The sequence below is a fragment of the Pongo pygmaeus genome, chromosome 10, assembly GCF_028885625.2.
Source record: "Pongo pygmaeus isolate AG05252 chromosome 10, NHGRI_mPonPyg2-v2.0_pri, whole genome shotgun sequence".
Lineage (NCBI taxonomy): Eukaryota > Metazoa > Chordata > Mammalia > Primates > Hominidae > Pongo > Pongo pygmaeus.
In genome coordinates, this window is record NC_072383.2 from 10,239,122 (window position 1) to 10,258,500 (window position 19,379).

Genomic DNA, 19,379 nt, shown 5'->3' on the forward strand with positions numbered 1-19,379 from the left:
AAGATGAAAGAATCCCAAGTCTCATTTGGAGGAATGCTATCACTAACTAGGATTCCTGGAGCTAAAACATTACGTAAGATACAAACTTTTATTGTGTTAAGTTACTGATATTTTGAGGTTTATTTATCACAGTAAGTAGCATTACACTAACAGATATACAGTGTGTAAATTTATTTTAAGGTTGAAATCCCTTCCTAGCTTTGTTGTTTAAGGCTACCCAGTGATCTCCCACCCTTTACACCGTGGTTTGCCCAATGTGAGTTATCTTTATATCTTCACTATACACGTCACCCCATGCTTCATCTCCTATACCAAATGCAAGTGCGTTCTTTGCACTTACATCTTTTTCTTCCGAACTCACTGCTATCACCTTCAACATCTGCTACATTTTGGAAACCAGATAAAAAATGTTCTATCATTGGCCATTCTAAATTCAGTTCTCTCTCATTTCCTTTTTCACCAAGTTGTGTTTTGGCTTAGACTTCATAAACTTCCACTTTCTGAATGAAGGTGCATCTATTCTACTCCTTAAACACAAATATATTTTCCCACTACTGTGAAAATGTAACCAATTTCAGTTCTCACACCAACCTGCTCCAAACCACAAGAGGAGTTATTTGTTCCAGCCTCCTGTGTGGACTGCTTTCCTATCAAAGCACCTCAGACATGCATGAGGAAGAAATGTACAGCTCTCTTCAGTGGGATAGCCCAGCACCAGACACTTACCAGAAATGTCTGTCTTCCAACAAATGTTCGGGTAACCAGTTCTAACTATTTTGTGTGAGACTTTAGAGTTCATGGTTTTGTTTTTTTTTCTGCTCTATCATGAGGCCAAGATGTTTATTCTAATCTGAGATAATCTACTTAAGGGTACTGTAATGTCTGTGAAATGCTAATGAAGTGGAGAAGGAGTAAGTAAAGGTGAAAAATAAAAAGAGCAATGAACTTGATAAATATGCAGAACTACTTTTTTCTCTGCCTCTCTAGAAAAGAAAAGGAATACCTAGATTTGGGAAACACGTGAAAAAATACAACTTTAATTAATTGAACTCCTATTAAAACATTCTGCAAATTATCTGATAAATACTAAGAAATAAAAAGAGAAAACATAGGTTGAAAAACTGGCAAGATCTCATTGGCCTAGAGTTGTTGGCTACAGTGATTAGTTCTGTCTGTATCATTTAATATCTATATTAGTTCCTGTCTGCTGGTGTAACCAATCACACAGACTTGGGGGATTAATAGAATGTAAATTTATTATCTTAGGGCTCTAGATGTCACAAGTTGAAATGGATTTCAATGAACTGAAACCAAGGTGTTGGCAGGGATCGAGTGGAAGATTCTATCCCTTGTCTTTTCTGGTTTCTAGAGCTGGATTTATTGCTTTCCTTGGCTCATGGACCCTTCTTCTGTCTTGAAAGCCAACAACATAACCTCTTTAAATGTTTCTCAGCCTCCATTATCATGCCATACTCTGTCCCTCCAATATCCTATCTCTCATTTAAAAAGGATCCAGATAATTCAGGCTAATCTTCCCATCCCAAATCCTTAACTTAATGACATCTTCAAAGTCCCTTTTCCACATAAGGTAACTCACAAGTTCCAGGAATTATGACACTGGCATGTTAGGCAGGGGCATTTCTCTGCCTATCACAATATTCAAAGATAAATTTTAACTATTTTTCTCTGATTAGTGTTTTGAATACAAAAAATCACATATTCCTTTTTTTTTCCTCTGTGCAGGGTTGTAAAATTACCTTGGAAAACTTGTTCGTCTTCCAAAAATGTATATTTAAAAGTATATATTTAAAATGTGTATCTTTCTTTTATTTAATCATGTTCAAGTAACACTGAAGAGATGGGGAGATGTGAGACAGCATTTTTTATCTCAAAACATAAAGCCAGCATTTGACTTGGGGGAATCTCTAAAAGACTGTTGGAAAATAATACATATAATTAGTTGGTAAGGTGTGACATCAAAGATAAGGATAACAGAAGTCTACTATTAAATCCACTTAATTTGGCAATTTCCATATCACATATATTCCAAGTTATGAGTTGTATTTCAGTGCATTTGAGCAAAAGTTCTCTTTTTCCTTTTCTTTTACATATCCCAGGCCCCAACAACTCTCAGTAGAAATGCCAATGTTAATTCCTTCTTTTACTCAGTCGCAATCTATCCTTGCTCCGTCTTTTTTATCTACTTTCTCTAACCCGGTATCATTTTTCCTATTCCATGGTTAGGAGCATGCTGTCTTGTGATGGTGATTTCATGTATTTTCTGCATGGGATTATTAACAGCATCCATTTTCTTGGGCGTCAAGTGTAAGTACTAAAAGATATTTTCAAAATATGTATATCATTATATATAAAACTTCATAATTTATACATTTATAAATTATGGAATGGATGGAAAATCAATTCATATGTGAATGCACATAAATGATATAAAATAGTGGCCTCAAATTTCAATCATTTGATAGAACTCTCTGAGCACTTGGATGCCACTGATAACTTTCAATGATCTATTCCATGTTTTTTAACTCAAATCATGTGCTATAGGTCTCTGGGAGAAACAATGAAAATAATAACATATTCTGAATCAATTTGTGAGTCATGTTAACGTGCTAAAGCATGCAATTTGAAAGATTTCACATTCTGCTTTTCTGTTTCTAATATACATTTAAATTAAATTTGACTTTTAAAGATTATTTATATCAGGCAAGTTTCAATTTAAAATGTTTAATGCAAACCCGAGAGCTTCGTTCGACCACATTTAACCACATTGCTTTTTAGTCCAAATAGAAGACATACTTTTATGTTTGGCAAGTGAAATTTTTATAAAATATAATAATTACAGAGCTTCAGATTCCAGAAAAAGAACTATGAACCTCTAACATCACTCATGCTAGCACTAAGAAAAATGTAGATGTTTCTTTCTTATATGCCTTTGCAAATCGTATCTCTATCTAAAAGACATCAGCTGGAGAGGAAGAATTATGAATTCTGAGAATAAGGAAGGGAAAGGTTCAGATTCGCATTCACAAAGTATAGGAAGTTTGATCTTGCTTAGGTAATGTCGTGAGCTTCATTTTCTGCTGGTTTTTAGAGGAACGTTTTAAGAATTGCCAACAGCTTAATCAGTAATTGTTACTTTGTCTGTCTCCTCAAGTAAAGTTTCACAGCTTAACAGAAATGTCAGAACTTCAAGACAGCTTTCTTGTTCTCTATCTACTCTCTTTGGGTCTTATTAGGGAATACATATTTTAGGCAAATGTGAGTTCGTTTTTTAAGAAGCACACATATTAAATACCTGTGGAAACAATTTATATTTAAAAGACCAGTTAAGTCAATTAACATCTAATAATCCACTTTCTTCTGTAAAAATTGAGGACTTTAAATGACACATTGCCAAACTTCATTGTGACTCTACAATATAAGAATCCATGTTTAACTTGCGTTGCAAATATCAAAAAATACTCTTTAAATGTTAATTCTATATAATGAATTTCAATGTTATTTTACAAATGATAATGATTTGGGGTAATAAGATTTTAAAACTTAACATATAAAATCATTTCCAATTACAAACAAAATTAACTGAAGATGCAACATCTTGAAGCACTGTTGTCAAGGGAATGGGATATATAATTTGGTTTTTATATAAACATAACTCTATAGTCTCCAATTCCCAAATATTTTGTCTACTGTATAGACAAAAATCATATACTACATAATAAGGATGATTATAAAAGTACACTTTAGGCCAGGTGTGGTGGCTCATGCCTGTAATCCCAGCACTTTGGAAGGCCGAGGCGGGCGGATTGCCTGAAGTCAGGAGTTCAAGACCAGTCTGCCCAACATGGTGAAACATCATCTCTACTAAAAATACAAAAAAATTAGCCAGGAGTGGTGGTGTGCGCCTGTAATCCCAGCTACTCTGGAGGCTGAGGAAGGGGAATTGCTTGAACCAGGGGGGTGGAGGTTGCAGTGAGCCAAGATTGTACCTGCACTCCAGCTTGGGTGACAGAGTGAGACTCTGTCTCAAAAAAAAAAAAAGTATACTCTACATTTTCCATGTTGTCAAAAGATTTGCTGTTCAGTGTACACATAAGTGTCTTCTCCGTCTAGTAAATGAAATCTCTTTATATGAAACCTATAAATCATGTTCCTAAGACAGTGAGTTATTTTAAACTGCATTAATTAATTGTGACCCAGCAGTATCACTTTTGGAAATTGTTCCTATAGATAAACCTGCAATTTAACAATAGGGGGCAGCCTCAGATACCCACCACATTGATAAGAGACCATGTTAATAAATAATGGTACATCATCTATACAATAGAATACCTTGAAGCAAGAACAACAAAAGAAAGAAGAAACACTTCTGCCTGTAAAGTGCAAAAAAGCAGCATTTAAAACCTGGCTGATGAGATCAATTGTACCCCAAACATCAGCATCACGTACCTGAGTAACAAACCTGCACATGTACCCCCTGAATCTAAATAAAAGCTGAAATTATTTTTTAAATGTATATGCTATGTTACAATTTGATTAAGAATGAACATTTTCTTGAATTTAAACAAACAATGGAAGGTTATATAAGAAATACTAAAAGTGAGGGTAAGAGGAGTGAGATAAATAGTGACGATGAGGAGAAAAAGATATTTCAATGTTTACTTTTTGGATTTTTTTAAATGTTTTAATCCCATGAATGTAGTATATATTTAAAAAATGTTAACTCCCCAAACACAAATTGCATGAAGAAAATGTTACTTTGATGAGGATAAAAGAAACGTAGCTAGAAAACCATGTGCTTAAGACTTCCAGTGATTTCTAGAAAATTCTTACAAATAAAAGTTTTTACCTTTTTTATTTTGTCTTACTAGCTAAAAATATATACTTACAAAACTTAAATATCACTATACAGGTGTAAAGTATATTTTCCTTTAGCTTTTGTTCCAGTGACTATTAATTTTTATTGTTGTTTTTAAATTTATAATTTGCCTAGGTCTTCTTATACATTTTTAACACTTAAGGCTTTAAAAAAATAAAACCAGTTACCATAATAAAACTGTTGTGTTAAGCAATAAGCAGCTTCTTCATGTGAAACATTCTGTTCAATAACTAATTACTTGTCCCAGCTAGTTATAGATTATGTTATAGCCAGTAGGCTTTGAGTTACAAAAGTCATGTTTATTTTTTAATAAATATTCCATTTTGATTATGTTCCATTTTAAATTAAAATGTTACATCCAATTTTCTTTATGAAAACTTGCATTGTAAGACAAATATGAAAACATATTTAAATTATATACATATATATTTTTTAAATAGGACCATGTTTCTGACAAAAAGTGGTAAATGAAAACTATAACCTTTTATTTAAAAGTATCATAACATGAACATAATGAAAGTGCTAATTACAAATCACTCATATATATTACTAAAGGCCAGTACCTGACAATAGAAGGACTGGTAAAATTAATTATGTCATATTTATATAAAAGAACACAATGCCATTATTTAAAGAATTCTTCTAGAACCATTGTTATTGTTTTGGAAATATGGTTATGCAATATTTTCTCACAAAAGAAGCAGATTTCTAAAAAGACATTTATATAAAAATATGGTTTTCTAAAGGTTGTATATAAAATACTTTTCTATATACATACATAGAGAAGAGTTTCAATAGATATAAACCAAATACTAATGGCTATTATTTGAGTGGTAGGTTTCAAAGTAAGTAGACTTAGTTTTTAGTTTTCTTCCTACTATTTCACATTTTCTAATTTTTCTACCACATTATTTATGCCATTAATATTTTTATTAAAAAAACTCTATAGTTCAAAATATTTTCTAAGAAATCAGCTTTTTAATTTGTTTTTACTGTTCATTTTCTTAATTCATCAATTAGGTATAATGTATAATATCATATAACAAATAATTTTATTTAGGGGACATTAAAAGTATTTTGTTATTTTTCCCCAGGTAATTATATTGTTTTGTCTTTATTCCTCATTACAAATTTATTACAACTTCAACCCCAATAAAGGTGCTATATTTTGCTTCCCATTTAGGGTGAAACTCTGAAGAGAAGTCTCATTTCCCTTTCTCCAGTTTTATTACAGTTTCATATAGTATAAGCTGTTCAGACAGTAATAAACAACAGCTTCTATAATATAGCTAATCTAAAAAGTATCTAAATATAAAATTTCAGAATTATATCTTGAATCTAAGAGGAAAATTATTATTTTTCAATGTCTAAATATGCCAGATTATTAATAGGATAAAATCAGAGCATCACTGTCCTACACTCAACTCTGGTTAGATCCATCATTTTGCTAAAAAGAGGGAAAAAGATCCAAGCAGCTGACAGCCTGGTTTTTTTTTAACTATCCACCGATGGACAGGGCATAAACATCTGCTTTCTCTACTCCATGGCTTTTGATCTCTGGTATTTTCTTCTCAGCAGCAATGTTGATAAGTAAAACAGATCAGAATATGTAGATATGTAAACGTTTTCTTTTTCTTTTCTTTTCTTGCTCTGTTGCCCAGGCCAGAGTGCGGAGTGCAGGGGTATGATCTCACCTCACTGCAACCTCTGCTTTCTGGGTTCAAGTGCCTCTCCTGTCTCAGCTTCCTAAGTAGCTGGGATTACATGCGCACGCCACCACGCCCAGCTAATTTTTGTATTCTTAGTAGAGACAAGGCTTCGCCATGTTGGCCATGGTGGTCTCGAACTCCTGACCTCAAGTGATCCACCCCCCTCAGCCTCCCAAAATGCTGGGAGTACAGGCGAGAGCCACCACGCCCAGCCTGTCTTGGTCAGATGATTTTTGTGTGTGATCTTGGTTACCTCCGTTTTGTGGTTAAAAATATGAAAATAATTTTACAGATTTGCCCATTTGTTCTCCTCTTTTGTTGTTCTATTTCTCTCTAAAAGAGGATTTTTAATCCTAAAGGTCTGGCTGACATGCATAGGTGTTTTTATTTGTTTTTTAATTCACTAATTAATTTTTCTTGATGCCATTCTCTCTATACAATATGTCTATTCAATAGCCACAATCTAATAATGATTAATGTATCATAAACTTATTTTAAACCAATTATATAACTGAGTAGAATGAATTTACCTGATTTCAAAACCTGTATGAATTAAAGCTAGGTGTATTAGTGGACAAAAAGACAGATATAAAATACAATAAAGAATCCAGAAATAGACTCATACAAATATACCCAAATGATTTTGTCAGCAGTGCAAATCAATTGAAAGAAGGAGGATAGCCTTTTTAACAAATGGTGCTGGAGAAATTAAACATCCATAGGAAAGAAAAACAGAAAAAGAAAATAAGCCTAAGTCTCAACCTTACACAAAAATTAAAATTTAACTCAAAATAGATCACAGTCTTAAATGTAGAGCATAAAACTGTAAAACTTTCAGAAAACATAGGACAAAATCTTCAGAATCTAAAGGTAGGCAAATAATTCTTAGACTTACATTAAAAAATGATTAGTGAAAGGAGAAACTGGTAAGCTGGATGGACCTCATCAAAATAAAACATACATACTCTGCAAAAGACACTAGGAAGAGGGTAAAAAGACATGTTACAGGCCAGATGTGGTGGCTCATGCCTATAATCCCAGCACTTTGGGATTCCTTGAGCCCAGGAGTTCAAGACAATCCTGAGCAAGTTACAGACTGGGAATAAATAGTTGTAAATCAATATCTGACAAACGATTAGAACCTAGAATGTACAAAGAACTCTCCAGTTAGTAAAAAACTAGACCATCCAATGAGAAAATGGCAAAAAGACATGAAGAGACATTTCACCAGAGAGAATATACAGATGTCAAATAAGCACAAGAAAAGATATTCAATGTCATTAGCCATTAAGGAAATGCAAATTAAAACTACAGTGAGATATTACTACATACGTAATCAGAATGGCTAAAATAACAATAAGTGACAACATCAAATGCTTGTCAAGCTACAGAGAAAGCGGATCACTCACTCATTCTTGGTGGAAATGTCATATGCTGTAGCCACTCTGGAAAATAGTGTAGCAGTTTCTTAAAAATCTAAACTTCACATTTCCTTAAAATACAGCAATTGCACTCTTGAGCGTATACCTCATAGAAATGAAAATTTATGTTCACACAAAAACCTGTACATGAGTGCTTATAGTAGCTCTATTTGCAATGACTAAAACCTGAAAACTACCTGGATGTCCTTCAGTGGGTGAACAGTTAAGCTAGTAGTGGTAATCCATATCATGGAATTCTATTCAACAATACAAAATAGGTGAGCTATTTATTTAAGCAACAATCTGCATGAGTCTCCAGAGGATTATTCTGAGTGAACGAAGTAAATAGCAAAAGGTTACATACTGTAAGATACCATTTATATGTCATTCATGTGATAAAATAGAAAAGGAACACAAATTAGTGATTGCCAGGAGTAAACAAGGGGTGAAGGCAAGAGGGAAGTGGATGTACTTATAAAAGTGCAAGTATAGATCCTGATGGTAGTGGAGGAGCCGAGTATCTTGATTGTATCAATGTCAATATCCTGGTTGTGCTATTGAACTAAATTTTGCATGTCTATGTAATGATATGGAACTGTGTTAAAATATGCATGTTAATGATAAAACAAAAGGTGCAAAACCATGTAAATATATTGTTACCATTTGTGTTAAGGGGAGAGAGCGAGTTTTATATTCATTTGCTTTCATTTGTAAAGTTTCATTTTGTTTTGTCTTACGTGTAACATTCAAAAGCTCCCAAATAATAAAATATAAATTGGTAAATCTGGTTGTTTGGGGGGAGTAAAATCTAGTGAATTAAAAATGGGTGCAAAGAGACGTTTTGTTCCACATCCTTTGTAGTGTTTGATTCTTGTACAATGTAAATTTTAAGCAAAAACCTAAAATAATACAAATTCAAGTCTCAAAAATAATGGTAATTTGTACTTGTCTTTAGTCTGTGTTGAAGGATTCTTTTGCTATAAAATGTCAGGATTTTATTAGGAATGATTGCTGTCATTTGAAGTGTTGCAGGTGTCCACCATTGCAATGCAGCAGCAAGAAAAACTCATCCAACAAGAAAGGGCACTGCTAAACTTTACAGAATGGAAGAGAAGCCATGCCCTTCAGATGAAATATTGCCAAGCCTTAATGCAAAACTCTTTAAGTTCAGGTAATGAATAAAAATCAGTTTCCACTGTATACATCTAAATATATACACCAATAACTCAAAAGAAACAGTGACACACATTTTGTTCTCTGCAAAACTGTTAGGATTTTATAATAAGAGTGACATAATTTTGTTCACTCTTCAGTTCAATCTTATTTATCACATCCAATACTACGTGGAAACACTAGGGATCCAAAAGAGCGCAACCAAAGGAAATGTAAGGTCAAATGCCAAAGAAGTGTGTGTGCAATTAGTAGGTTAGATTAAAAAAATACATGCACAAAAAAAATCGTTTTATCCAGCCATTCAAATTTGTAAGGATGTTTTAATTCTAGCTCCAAATTTCCCAATATATTTAGTTTAGATATTGTTTTCGATTCAAGTTTAGATAGCTTTGAGCAAAAAAATGCATTTTGAAAATGAGAGTATTTACCACAAAATTCTTTTACAATGCAGGACCTAGCTCTTTTTTAAAATTCTATGAAGTTACTCCAGTTTAATCTTTTATATGCTTTACAAGCATTTTAAACCTAATGCACAGTCTATTTCTACCTGTCGTATAGTTTGTCATGTATTCTATGGTTACTTAATTGGCATTTCATAATGCTTGTACATATAGTTTAGAGAATTAACTTTCCTAGACTGGATACCATTTACATAATTGCCAATGAGAGAAGTCAAACATCAATCATAGTTCCTTCTGATTAAAATTTAATTGAGTGTTTGAAGGATCACTGTGTGCCCAACAATGTTTCTCTATGCAGCAGGCCATTGCAAACTCGAGTGAGGCCCACCTCTGAGCCATCAACCTTGAATAGAATAACAATATCCATTCTGGAGACCAACACGTTCTTCAACGCCACAAATACCATTGTCTACACTATTTATACTATAACTCTAACAATGTTCAGGATATTGGTTAGCAGGGATTCCAAACAAAAGATACTGAAGAGCTTTAAACAACTCAACGTCTGGCCCATGGAAGCTACTGATGAATTATTTATTAGCCTAAATACAGGGACTGTCTAGAAACCGGAGTTGTGGAAGTTTCAGTGTCTTTCCTTCTATAAACCTGTGCCAGAAACACTTGGTCAAATTCTTGGTCTTTGGTTCCCCTTTTACATATTTGACCATCCTTCTTTTGTGACTATATTCCGTCTTAAAACAAGTTCCATAAAACTGATTAAATATTAAGGCTTACTTCTTAGTTGTCTCAGAGTCCTAAACTAAGCATATTGTTCATTTATGTTCTTCTCCAATTTTCCTCACCTGCATGTTTTCAAATCACTCCTTAAGGTGGATTACTTGTTCTCTCCATTATCTATAAAATATTTCCTTGTTTAGCTCTCAGAATTTAAACATAAATTCAAGGCTTATTATTCAATCCATCCAGTGGTCCAGTACATTTCTGGCTAAACTGGGGCAGTAAGACTAACAGACATGAAACAATAAGCAAACAAGTGAAGACAATAAACGATGTGAATTCAAAGAAAGGAAAGATTGATAAAACCGGAATAATCAGATAAATTATTATAGAAGAGAAAAAATTTAGTTAAATATATCCCAAAATTAATTTCATATTTAAGTTAAAGGCCCATTGCAGATAGAAATTATTAGATGAATCTTACTATACTGAGCCTCAGAGAAGCTGAAATTGGTAAGTGCTACATCATGTGAACCATTACATTATGGGATTCAGCCTCACTGAGGGTGAGGCAAGGGGCTTTCTGGGGGGATATACGCTGTTAATATTTTACAATAAGATACTAAAGTAAAATGTTTATATTCAAAGCCCATAACAGCAGTCCTTGTCCAAACAATTGGATTCAGAACAGAGAAAGTTGTTATTATGTCTCTGAAATTTGGAGCATTTGGCACACCAGTCAAGAGAATTGTTTAAAGGAAGGTTCCACGCTGCTACAAATAGAGAGCAAAGAAGAAATGGTAAACACTGTTTTGCGGTCTCATGTTATTCTGAAAATATCATTTTACTTATTAAAAGAAATCCCTCATTCTCATAAGATAAAATTCCTTAATATTCTATAACAGCAGTATAATTGTAAAAATAAAGGTTTAAAAGAAACAAAGTTGGAATCTGTATTTTTTGTTTTCTTTTTAATGGGAAAACATAAAAACAGGTTGGTTATCTGAAATCGAGAAGAATATGTTTGTTCTATGTCCTTGGTTAATTAAAAAGAGGAGAGAATAAGGAGAATACTATTTCGTAGCATGATAATCCACTTCAAGATATACATACATTATAGCTGCAGATATGTTTTAAACGTATTTTTTTCAATGCTGTAGGCAAATATAGTAACCTATAATAATCTTGTAATTATCAAGAAAATACAGAAGTATAAAAACTGAAGTGATGCCATGAAATAAATAGGTCTTGAAAAATAAGTATCTGCTAAATGAAATGTTTAATTAGCCTTAAATCTAGTTTACCAATGTCTTAACAAGTGAATAGGCTGAGCAGGTTGGCTCACACCTGTAATCCCAGCATTTTGGGAGGCCAAGGTGGGTAGATCACTTGAGTTCAAGGCCAGCCTGGCCAAGATGGTGAAACCCTGTCTCTACTAAAAATACAAAAATTAGGCGGGCATGGTGGCGGGAGCCTGTAATTCCAGCTACGTGGGAGGCTGAGGCAGGAGAATTGCTTGAACTCAGGAGGCGGAGGTTTGCAATGAACCGAGATTGCGCCATCGCACTCCAGCTTGGGCAACAAAAGCAAAACTCCATCTCAAAATAAATAATAATAATAAAATAAAACAAGTGAACAATAAGATGTTTCCTTGAACTCATTCTACCCACAAATATATGAAATAGAATGCAAAATTGCACATTTTTGGCCCTATAAAAAATGTATACCTGCTATATATTCAGTAATTAGATGAAGTTCATTTCAACAAAAATCATGAGAAAATAATTTGTTAAGGATATGCAGTAAACCAAGAACACTTGAAGTAAATTATTACAGTTGTATGTTCAAAAAGTTATTTTATGTGCAAATTTGATGACACAAATTAGAAATGCTTCTTCTAACCAAATGTGCTCATAGTTAAGTTACTCCTGGAATCTCATGAGCTATTTTTCCACATCGAAGTATACTGAGAAAGACTATTCTATGTGGTCTATGATGTCAAGAATATTTTTATTTTTGATAATGAAGGTTCAGTATAACACTTTCTTTTTTTGACGTATACTACCTGCCAGCCTCTAAATATGTTGAAACTTCTAAAATCCCAGTTGCCTATTTTTTTCATAGTTTTTAACACCACGTGGATCATATAGCAATAGAAAATAGTCTAAAAAATGTATCTGCACTTTTTTATAATACTCCCTTCTCTCTTTTTCCAGATTTCAAGTTCCCATTAATTTCTAGCTAGGCAAAATGTCACACTTTATATTTCACTAGAGTTTTGTTTGTTTGTTTTTCTCATTTCACAGTTCAGGTCTTGTCTCTTATAGGATTTTATCACTGGCAGCTTGAGGAAGATAAAAGGAAGCTATGATTACTGGGTGGGGTTGTCTCAGGATGGACACAGCGGACGCTGGCTTTGGCAAGATGGCTCCTCTCCTTCTCCTGGCCTGTAAGTCTCTGAGTGAAATGCTACAAGAAAAGTTAGAAACATGAGGGAATTCAAAAGTTTATTTTACCTTGTACCATGAATTTTCTCCAAGGGACAAGCAGCATGATAATATTACAGGTGGCTAATTGGGATTAAAGCTAACAAAATTAAGAGTAGCTTCATGCCTTCTAAGTCTCTCTCCTTCCCAGCCCTGCTTCTATTATCTTATAGAAAATTCACCTCACAATTTGAGTGTCTGATGAATAATATAATTATCAAGTGTGTTTCTTTTGTATCGCTTAATGTTTAGAGAGTAACTATTCATTTCCACATTAAGCTTTTCAGATGGAGAAGCAGAATCAGGTGCCTTAGTATTTTGAAAATTAAGAGTCAGCAAAGAGATTCTAATTTAGGGACTGTCTTTGGGTATCTATGTTTTCTTTTTCTTTACATGCTGTTTTTGTTCAAATTATATTAACATTCTTTATTGAGAGAAAGAAGCAGTTACTGAAGAAGGAGGACGAAACCACCACAGGAAGTTGCTGTGTTAATACAAAACAAAACAAGCAGCTACACACCTCTCATTAGTTACCCTCAGGAGCATTTCTGAAACCCCCAAATCTAACCTCAGAAATGTTGACTTGCCTTTCCAGGTTGCCAGTAGAGAGATCCCAGTCAACTAACCAAGTCTGTGGATACATGAAAAACAATTCCCTTCTTTCGTCTAACTGCAGCACTTGGAAGTATTTTATCTGTGAGAAGTATGCGTTGAGATCCTCTTCCTGAAAGAAATTGTGTTCAAAGTGTTCTATTACACTGTTATTTGGAACATGCCATTGGAAAACCCACCCCCACCCCCCCAAAAAAACAGAACAGTAAACCAAAAATGTGAGCAATGAAATTAGCAACCTGGGACTCAATAGTACACTAGGGAATATTCTTCCACACCATCCAGATTTCATTTGATATTGTTCACATTGCAAGAATAAAACTTATTTAGAGCTACAGAGGACAAAACCCTGAAGAGTTAAGAACAAACACAAGGAAATAATTTTTATTGTTTAAAGCCCAGAATGACTGTAAATTTCACACGAGGTACGCATCTATGTTTTTGGGGGAGGTGATGCAGTTACAGCTGACTAATTAATTTTTCAAATAAATAAATAAATTTGGCCTTTTAAACTCACTGTCTGTGAGATCTTTCTATGCATTTTCTAGGCTTTCAGGCATTATGTTATCAGACTGATAAGATAGAAGAACAGAAATACGAATTTCCAAATTGGAAGAAAGGCAGACTTCTATCTGCAGCCTGTAAGACAATGTACTTTTTCTTTTTTTTTGGATGATCCACTTCTTTAATGAATTGTAAATATAGTTTATCTTACGATTTTCTTCCTTTTTTTTTTTTTTTTTTTTTGAGACACAGTCTCGCTCTGTTGCCCAGGCTGGAGTGCAGTGGTGCCATCTGAGCTCACTGCAACCTCCGCCTCCCAGGTTCAAGCGATTCTCCTGCCTCAGCCTCCCAAGTAGCTGTGGTTACAGGTGCATGCCACCATACCCAGCTAATTTTTGTATATATATTTTTTTATTTTTTTATTTATGAAATATTTATTGATGATTCTTGGGTGTTTCTCGGAGAGGAGGATATGGCAGGGTCATAGGATAATAGTGGAGAGAAGGTCAGGAGATAAACACATGAACAAAGGTCTCTGGTTTTCCTAGGCAGAGGTCCCTGCGGCCTTCTGCAGTGTTTGTGTCCCTGGGTACTTGAGATTAGGGAGTGGTGATGGCTCTTCAAGAGCATGCTGCCTTCAAGCATCTGTTTAACAAAGCACATCTTGCACCGCCCTTAATCCATTTAACCCTGAGTTGACACAGCACATGTTTCAGAGAGCACGGGGCTGGGGGAAAGGCCATAGATCAACAGCATCCCAAGGCAGAAGAATTTCTCCTAGTCAGAACAAAATGGAGTCTCCTATGCCCACCTCTTTCTACACAGACACAGCAACAATCTGATCTCTCCTTCCTTTCCCCACACTTCCCCCCCTTCTTTTCAACAAAACCGCCATCGTCCTCATGGCCCGCTCCCGATGGTCGCTGTCTCTTCGGAGCTGTTGGGTACACCTCCCAGACAGGGCGGCCGGGCAGAGGCGCTCCTCACCTCCCAGACGGCGTGGCAGCCGGGCAGAGGCGCTTCTCACCTCCCAGATGGGGCAGCCGGGCAGAGGCCTCCTCACTTCCCAGAGGGGGCGGCCGGGCAGAGGTGCTCCTCACTTCCCAGACGGGGCGGCCGGCCAGAGGCGCTCCTCACTTCCCAGACGGGGTGGCCGGGCAGAGATGCTCCTCACTTCCTCCCAGATGGGGTGGCGGCCGGGCAGAGGTGCTCCTCACTTCCCATACGGGGTGGCGGCCGGGCAGAGGCACTCCTCACTTCCCAGATGGGGTGGCCAGGCAGAGACGCTTCTCACTTCCTAGACGGGGTGGCAGCGGGGCAGAGGCTGTAATCTTAGCACTTTAAGAGGCCAAGGCAGGAGGCTGGTAGGTGGAGGCTGTAGCCAGCCGAGATCATGCCACTGCACTCCAGCCTGAGCACCATTGAGCATTGAGTGAGCGAGACTCCGTCTGCAATCCCAGCACCTCGGGAGGCCGAGGCAGGCAGATCACTCCAGGCCAGGAGCTGGAGACCAGCCCAGTCAACACGGCAAAACCCCGTCTCCACCAAAAATACAAAAACCATTCAGGCATGGCGGCGCATGCCTGCAATCCCAGGCACTCGGCAGGCCGAGGCAGGAGAGTCACAGGAGCCTGAGGCAGGGAGGCTGCAGTGAGCCGAGATCACGGCAGTACAGTCCAGCTTCGGCAACAGAGGGAGACTGAAAAAAGAAGGAGAGGGAGACCGAAGAAGAGAGGAGGGGGAGGGGGAGGGGGAGGGAGAGGGAGAGGGAGAGGATGTACTTTTTAAGATTTGAATTCTTCTAGAAAGATGAACTACTAGAATTTGACATAAGCAGAAGGAATAGTCAGGATGCCAGGATCAGAATGTTCTCCAGAGAATTCTGTGAATTCCCTCTTTCCTCTCAATGACCATGCCTGGCATTCACAAACTAAAGGGCTCATGGTCTGGTCCCTCAGGGTTAACATGCCAGCACTTTCGATTACATCTTTCAGTGCCTCAATTGCCTCATTGTAAAATAACAACAGAACTTACTTCAGAATATTGTATGAGGAGTAGACTGTAAATATATGTCAGTGCTGAGAATAGTCTTGCACAGAATTGAACACTCTATCAGTGCTTGGTTTGTTCTCTGGACTACATCACCAATCATCTCTATACATCAACCTTTATTTGTGCATCCCAGGCAAAAATGATCCCTTTTTTTGCTTCTGTTGCAGGGATATTGAGAAGTTAATGTGTAAAATGTCAGCAACTCTCTGGAGAGAATATCTGCTTTAAAGTTAATGGATTCTCCTCAAATAAATCTATAGACATTCTCTGCCCCAAGTCTGTAGGCTCCTTGAAGCACAGACTATCTTATTCCCTAGAGACCATTAATAGCAAAGAACCTTGTGATCTACAGAAAGAACAGATCCTTTAATTATTATTATATTACTTGTTACCACTTATGTCCCTACAAGAACGCCGTACCACATAGTAGGTTCTCAATAAATATTTGCTTAATTCAATATAATTTTATTTAATTCTTCATTTCTCATAAGGTGGAGCTGAGGTTCATTAGATTATCATCTTTTCTTCCTAAGCATAAAGGCATCACTTAAATATATAAAGTAGAAATAAAACCTAATTCTCTGAGTCACTGGAAATCATTTTAATGAAACTAAATATCCTCTTACCTAAATGTCCTTTTACAATGAGTAAGGTTGTGTAAGGATGAGAAGAGTATGTTTTTGTTTATTTACCCTTGACCTAGAGTTTAAATGTGGGAGTTTAAGTAAAAGAGATTTTTCTCTAATTTTCTGCTGAACCTGAAAAAGGAGAATAGCAGAGAAAACACAGCATATATTGTCTCCTGTGTTTGATTTTTACAGCTGACAGCTGGCAGCTGAATGTAATAACCTGGAATAAAGGAGAAACAATAGCGGAATTTACTAGCAAAAACTGTTTGCCTTAAAGATTCTTCAAAGTATTGTCATGGAACTATGTTTAGAGAAAGGATACAAAGCATTTATAATCATTCTTTAAAAAGTACAATAAAGCAAAAGGCAAACATCCTTCAGCTGATGTCATCCCGTAGTGTATGATGCAGTATTTTCAAATTTAGAATTTATCTACAGTGCAGCTGACTTCAGCTCCTACAAATCTCCTCAGCAACAATGCTGCTTTCCACACAGATGCTATAGTTGGGTGATTCTTCTCTGCAGGTTGCTTTTGGTCCAGGATACCAAGGCTTTTCAGATACAACACTGAGTATGCCAGTCTTATATCCTAGTCCCACCAACAATGAATTGGGCATCTTAGATCTCTTTCATTTAGTTCTAAGTTAGTCTTAAACAAATGAAAAGAAAACTAAAAATAAAACTATCCTGCAAATGTGAAGAGCTTTTGTTACATGTTTGGTTAAAGTATATTAAATGTATAAAAATATATACATAATAATAATAATAATATTGGTAGAATAACAGTAGATACTATTCGAGCCTAAAAATCTATTCATATAATGAAGCATGCACAAATGTCATGCAGACTTTAAATCAGAGGATCCTGCTGTTTGTAATCTTCAAATACTGTAAGAATCTCTCTACAGAGGAGTTGACTCCCAAATATTAAAGCTGGCCCGGAGACAACCTACTAGACTTTTCTACCTTGTTCATAATGTGTTTGCATCCTCAAAATAAAAGCTCCCCATTACTCTTCTCACACTTCCTGCTGTTACAGTGCTCATGGCCTGTTTCCTGTTGATAAATCCTGAGAGCGGGTTCAATATCCTCAGGAAAAGAAAGAGCTTATTGTGTACCCAGGGATCTCAGCTCTACCAGGAAAGGCTGGGCTCCTCGTTTGACTGTTCCTGCAATTTCTTCAGAATTACATAAACAAGAACCTAGAAAGAAAAAAGTCTCATCCGGAAAAACCAATTCATACAGTGCCCCTCTCTGATTCTCAACTGGATATTGTTCTTAGCAAATCAGATTTTAAAATTCACTTTATCATTATTTCCTATTCTTAATACCAATTTTTCAAAAGTGTGTAGTGAGAATGTTATGCTATTCACTTTTTCTGTTGTTTTGAAATGTTTGTTCACATTGTGGTCAATATTGTGAGTTTTGCTATAAAGATGAAGGGATTAAGGGGACAGATGAAGAAGAATAAGCTCAGGGAAGAAGCTGAAGTATGTCAAATGTATGCTATTTTTTCCTCCTCACAATCTAAAGTGACACTATCCCTTAGTCCCAGACTTGGAATGACATACCATTCAAAACTCACTCTGCAGGCAGCTAGACCCTTCACATCAATGGCACTTAAAGAGAAGCTTGTCATCCATCCCTGAGCTAGACTGCAGCTACATAGGATGCTAGGAGTCAAAACTTAAATGAGTGCAATCTGTTTTACAGCTTAGTCCACAAAATCATTTGACTTCCTCCTATCAGTCATATTTTCTTTCTGTAGTAACAAGGCTTACATAACAATTGCTTAGCTGCAGGCTTACTTCTCATTTCTTGTTATGTACCTATTATATGAACTACTTTCATTGAAAATCTGCACTCTTCGTCAAAAATATTTGGTAATAAAATCCTTAGCTCCCCAAAGTAGGTGCCCTTCTACAATTTGTTCATAAATACAAATTTCCAAAGAAGTTTGCTGTTATTAATAAATCAAGTTTAGCTTAACACTGCCTTCTTACATATTTTAAGTTTAGCCTAAAGGATTCTCTGTACATAACATCAACTATAACAAGTTGAGGGGTAAACAGACCCTAGCCTACACTTGTGCCAATCACTGTGCTTTGGCCAATCAAATGTAGCCAACTGTTTGAATTGTGTCCAAATAAGGCAAACTCCGAGCTGTAACCAATCCAGCTTTTTCTGTACCTCACTTCCTTTTTCTTTACTACGTTTTCCTTTTTCTGTCCATAAATCTTCTTCCACCACATGGCTGCACTGGAGCCTCTGAGTCTACTCTGACTCTGGAGGCTGCCCGATTTGGGAACGCTTCATTGCTCAATTAAACTCTTTTAAATTTAATTGAGCTGAAGTTTTTTCCTTTTAACATTGCTTATGCATGTGTATGTGCGCCTCTATATTTAAAAATAAATCACTAGATCCTTTTAAAAATATTTTCTCGACTTCCCTTACATTTTTTATTGCAGTTCACATTATGAAACTGATTTCACATTTACTTCATTTCAGCTAACAGTAACATTATGAGGAAATTATAACTATTTCTACTTCATATGCAGTGAAATAGGTTTCATGGAGTAAAGTGACTTGCCTAATAAGTAAATCAGAATAAGAGGTCTAAAATCTTCATTTTCTAACCACAAATACAGTTTTCTTTGCATGACACAATATATCAACAGAACTTGCTCAACCCTGAAGAAAATTTTAAGGAAATCAACAGAAAATTGAAAGGAAAGTTCTCAAGGAAGAATCTGCAAT

At 35.8% G+C, this 19,379-nt stretch overlaps 1 protein-coding gene across 1 annotated transcript; it reads left to right on the top strand.

Moving 5' to 3' along the window:
• The first annotated feature begins 401 nt into the window (after nt 1-401).
• CLEC9A (C-type lectin domain containing 9A) lies at nt 402-13,952 on the top strand. The gene is made up of 6 exons (XM_054443833.1): nt 402-757; nt 2,245-2,325; nt 9,052-9,198; nt 10,988-11,139; nt 12,667-12,788; nt 13,421-13,952. Exons 1-6 carry the CDS (start codon nt 505-507, stop codon nt 13,551-13,553), a joined length of 888 nt encoding a protein of 295 aa, XP_054299808.1. The 5' UTR covers nt 402-504; the 3' UTR covers nt 13,554-13,952.
• The last annotated feature ends 5,427 nt before the right edge of the window (nt 13,953-19,379 follow it).

What these genes read in the sequence shown, in the direction of transcription:
- CLEC9A (XM_054443833.1), top strand. Translation starts at nt 505, where the DNA reads ATGAAGGTGCATCTATTCTACTCCTTAAACACAAATATATTTTCCCAC. An exon ending in GTCTTCCAACAAATGTTCGG is followed by an intron (nt 758 to 2,244) that starts GTAACCAGTTCT and finishes TTCCATGGTTAG; the next exon opens with GAGCATGCTGTCTTGTGATG. An exon ending in GCAAAACTCTTTAAGTTCAG is followed by an intron (nt 9,199 to 10,987) that starts GTAATGAATAAA and finishes TTATATTCAAAG; the next exon opens with CCCATAACAGCAGTCCTTGT.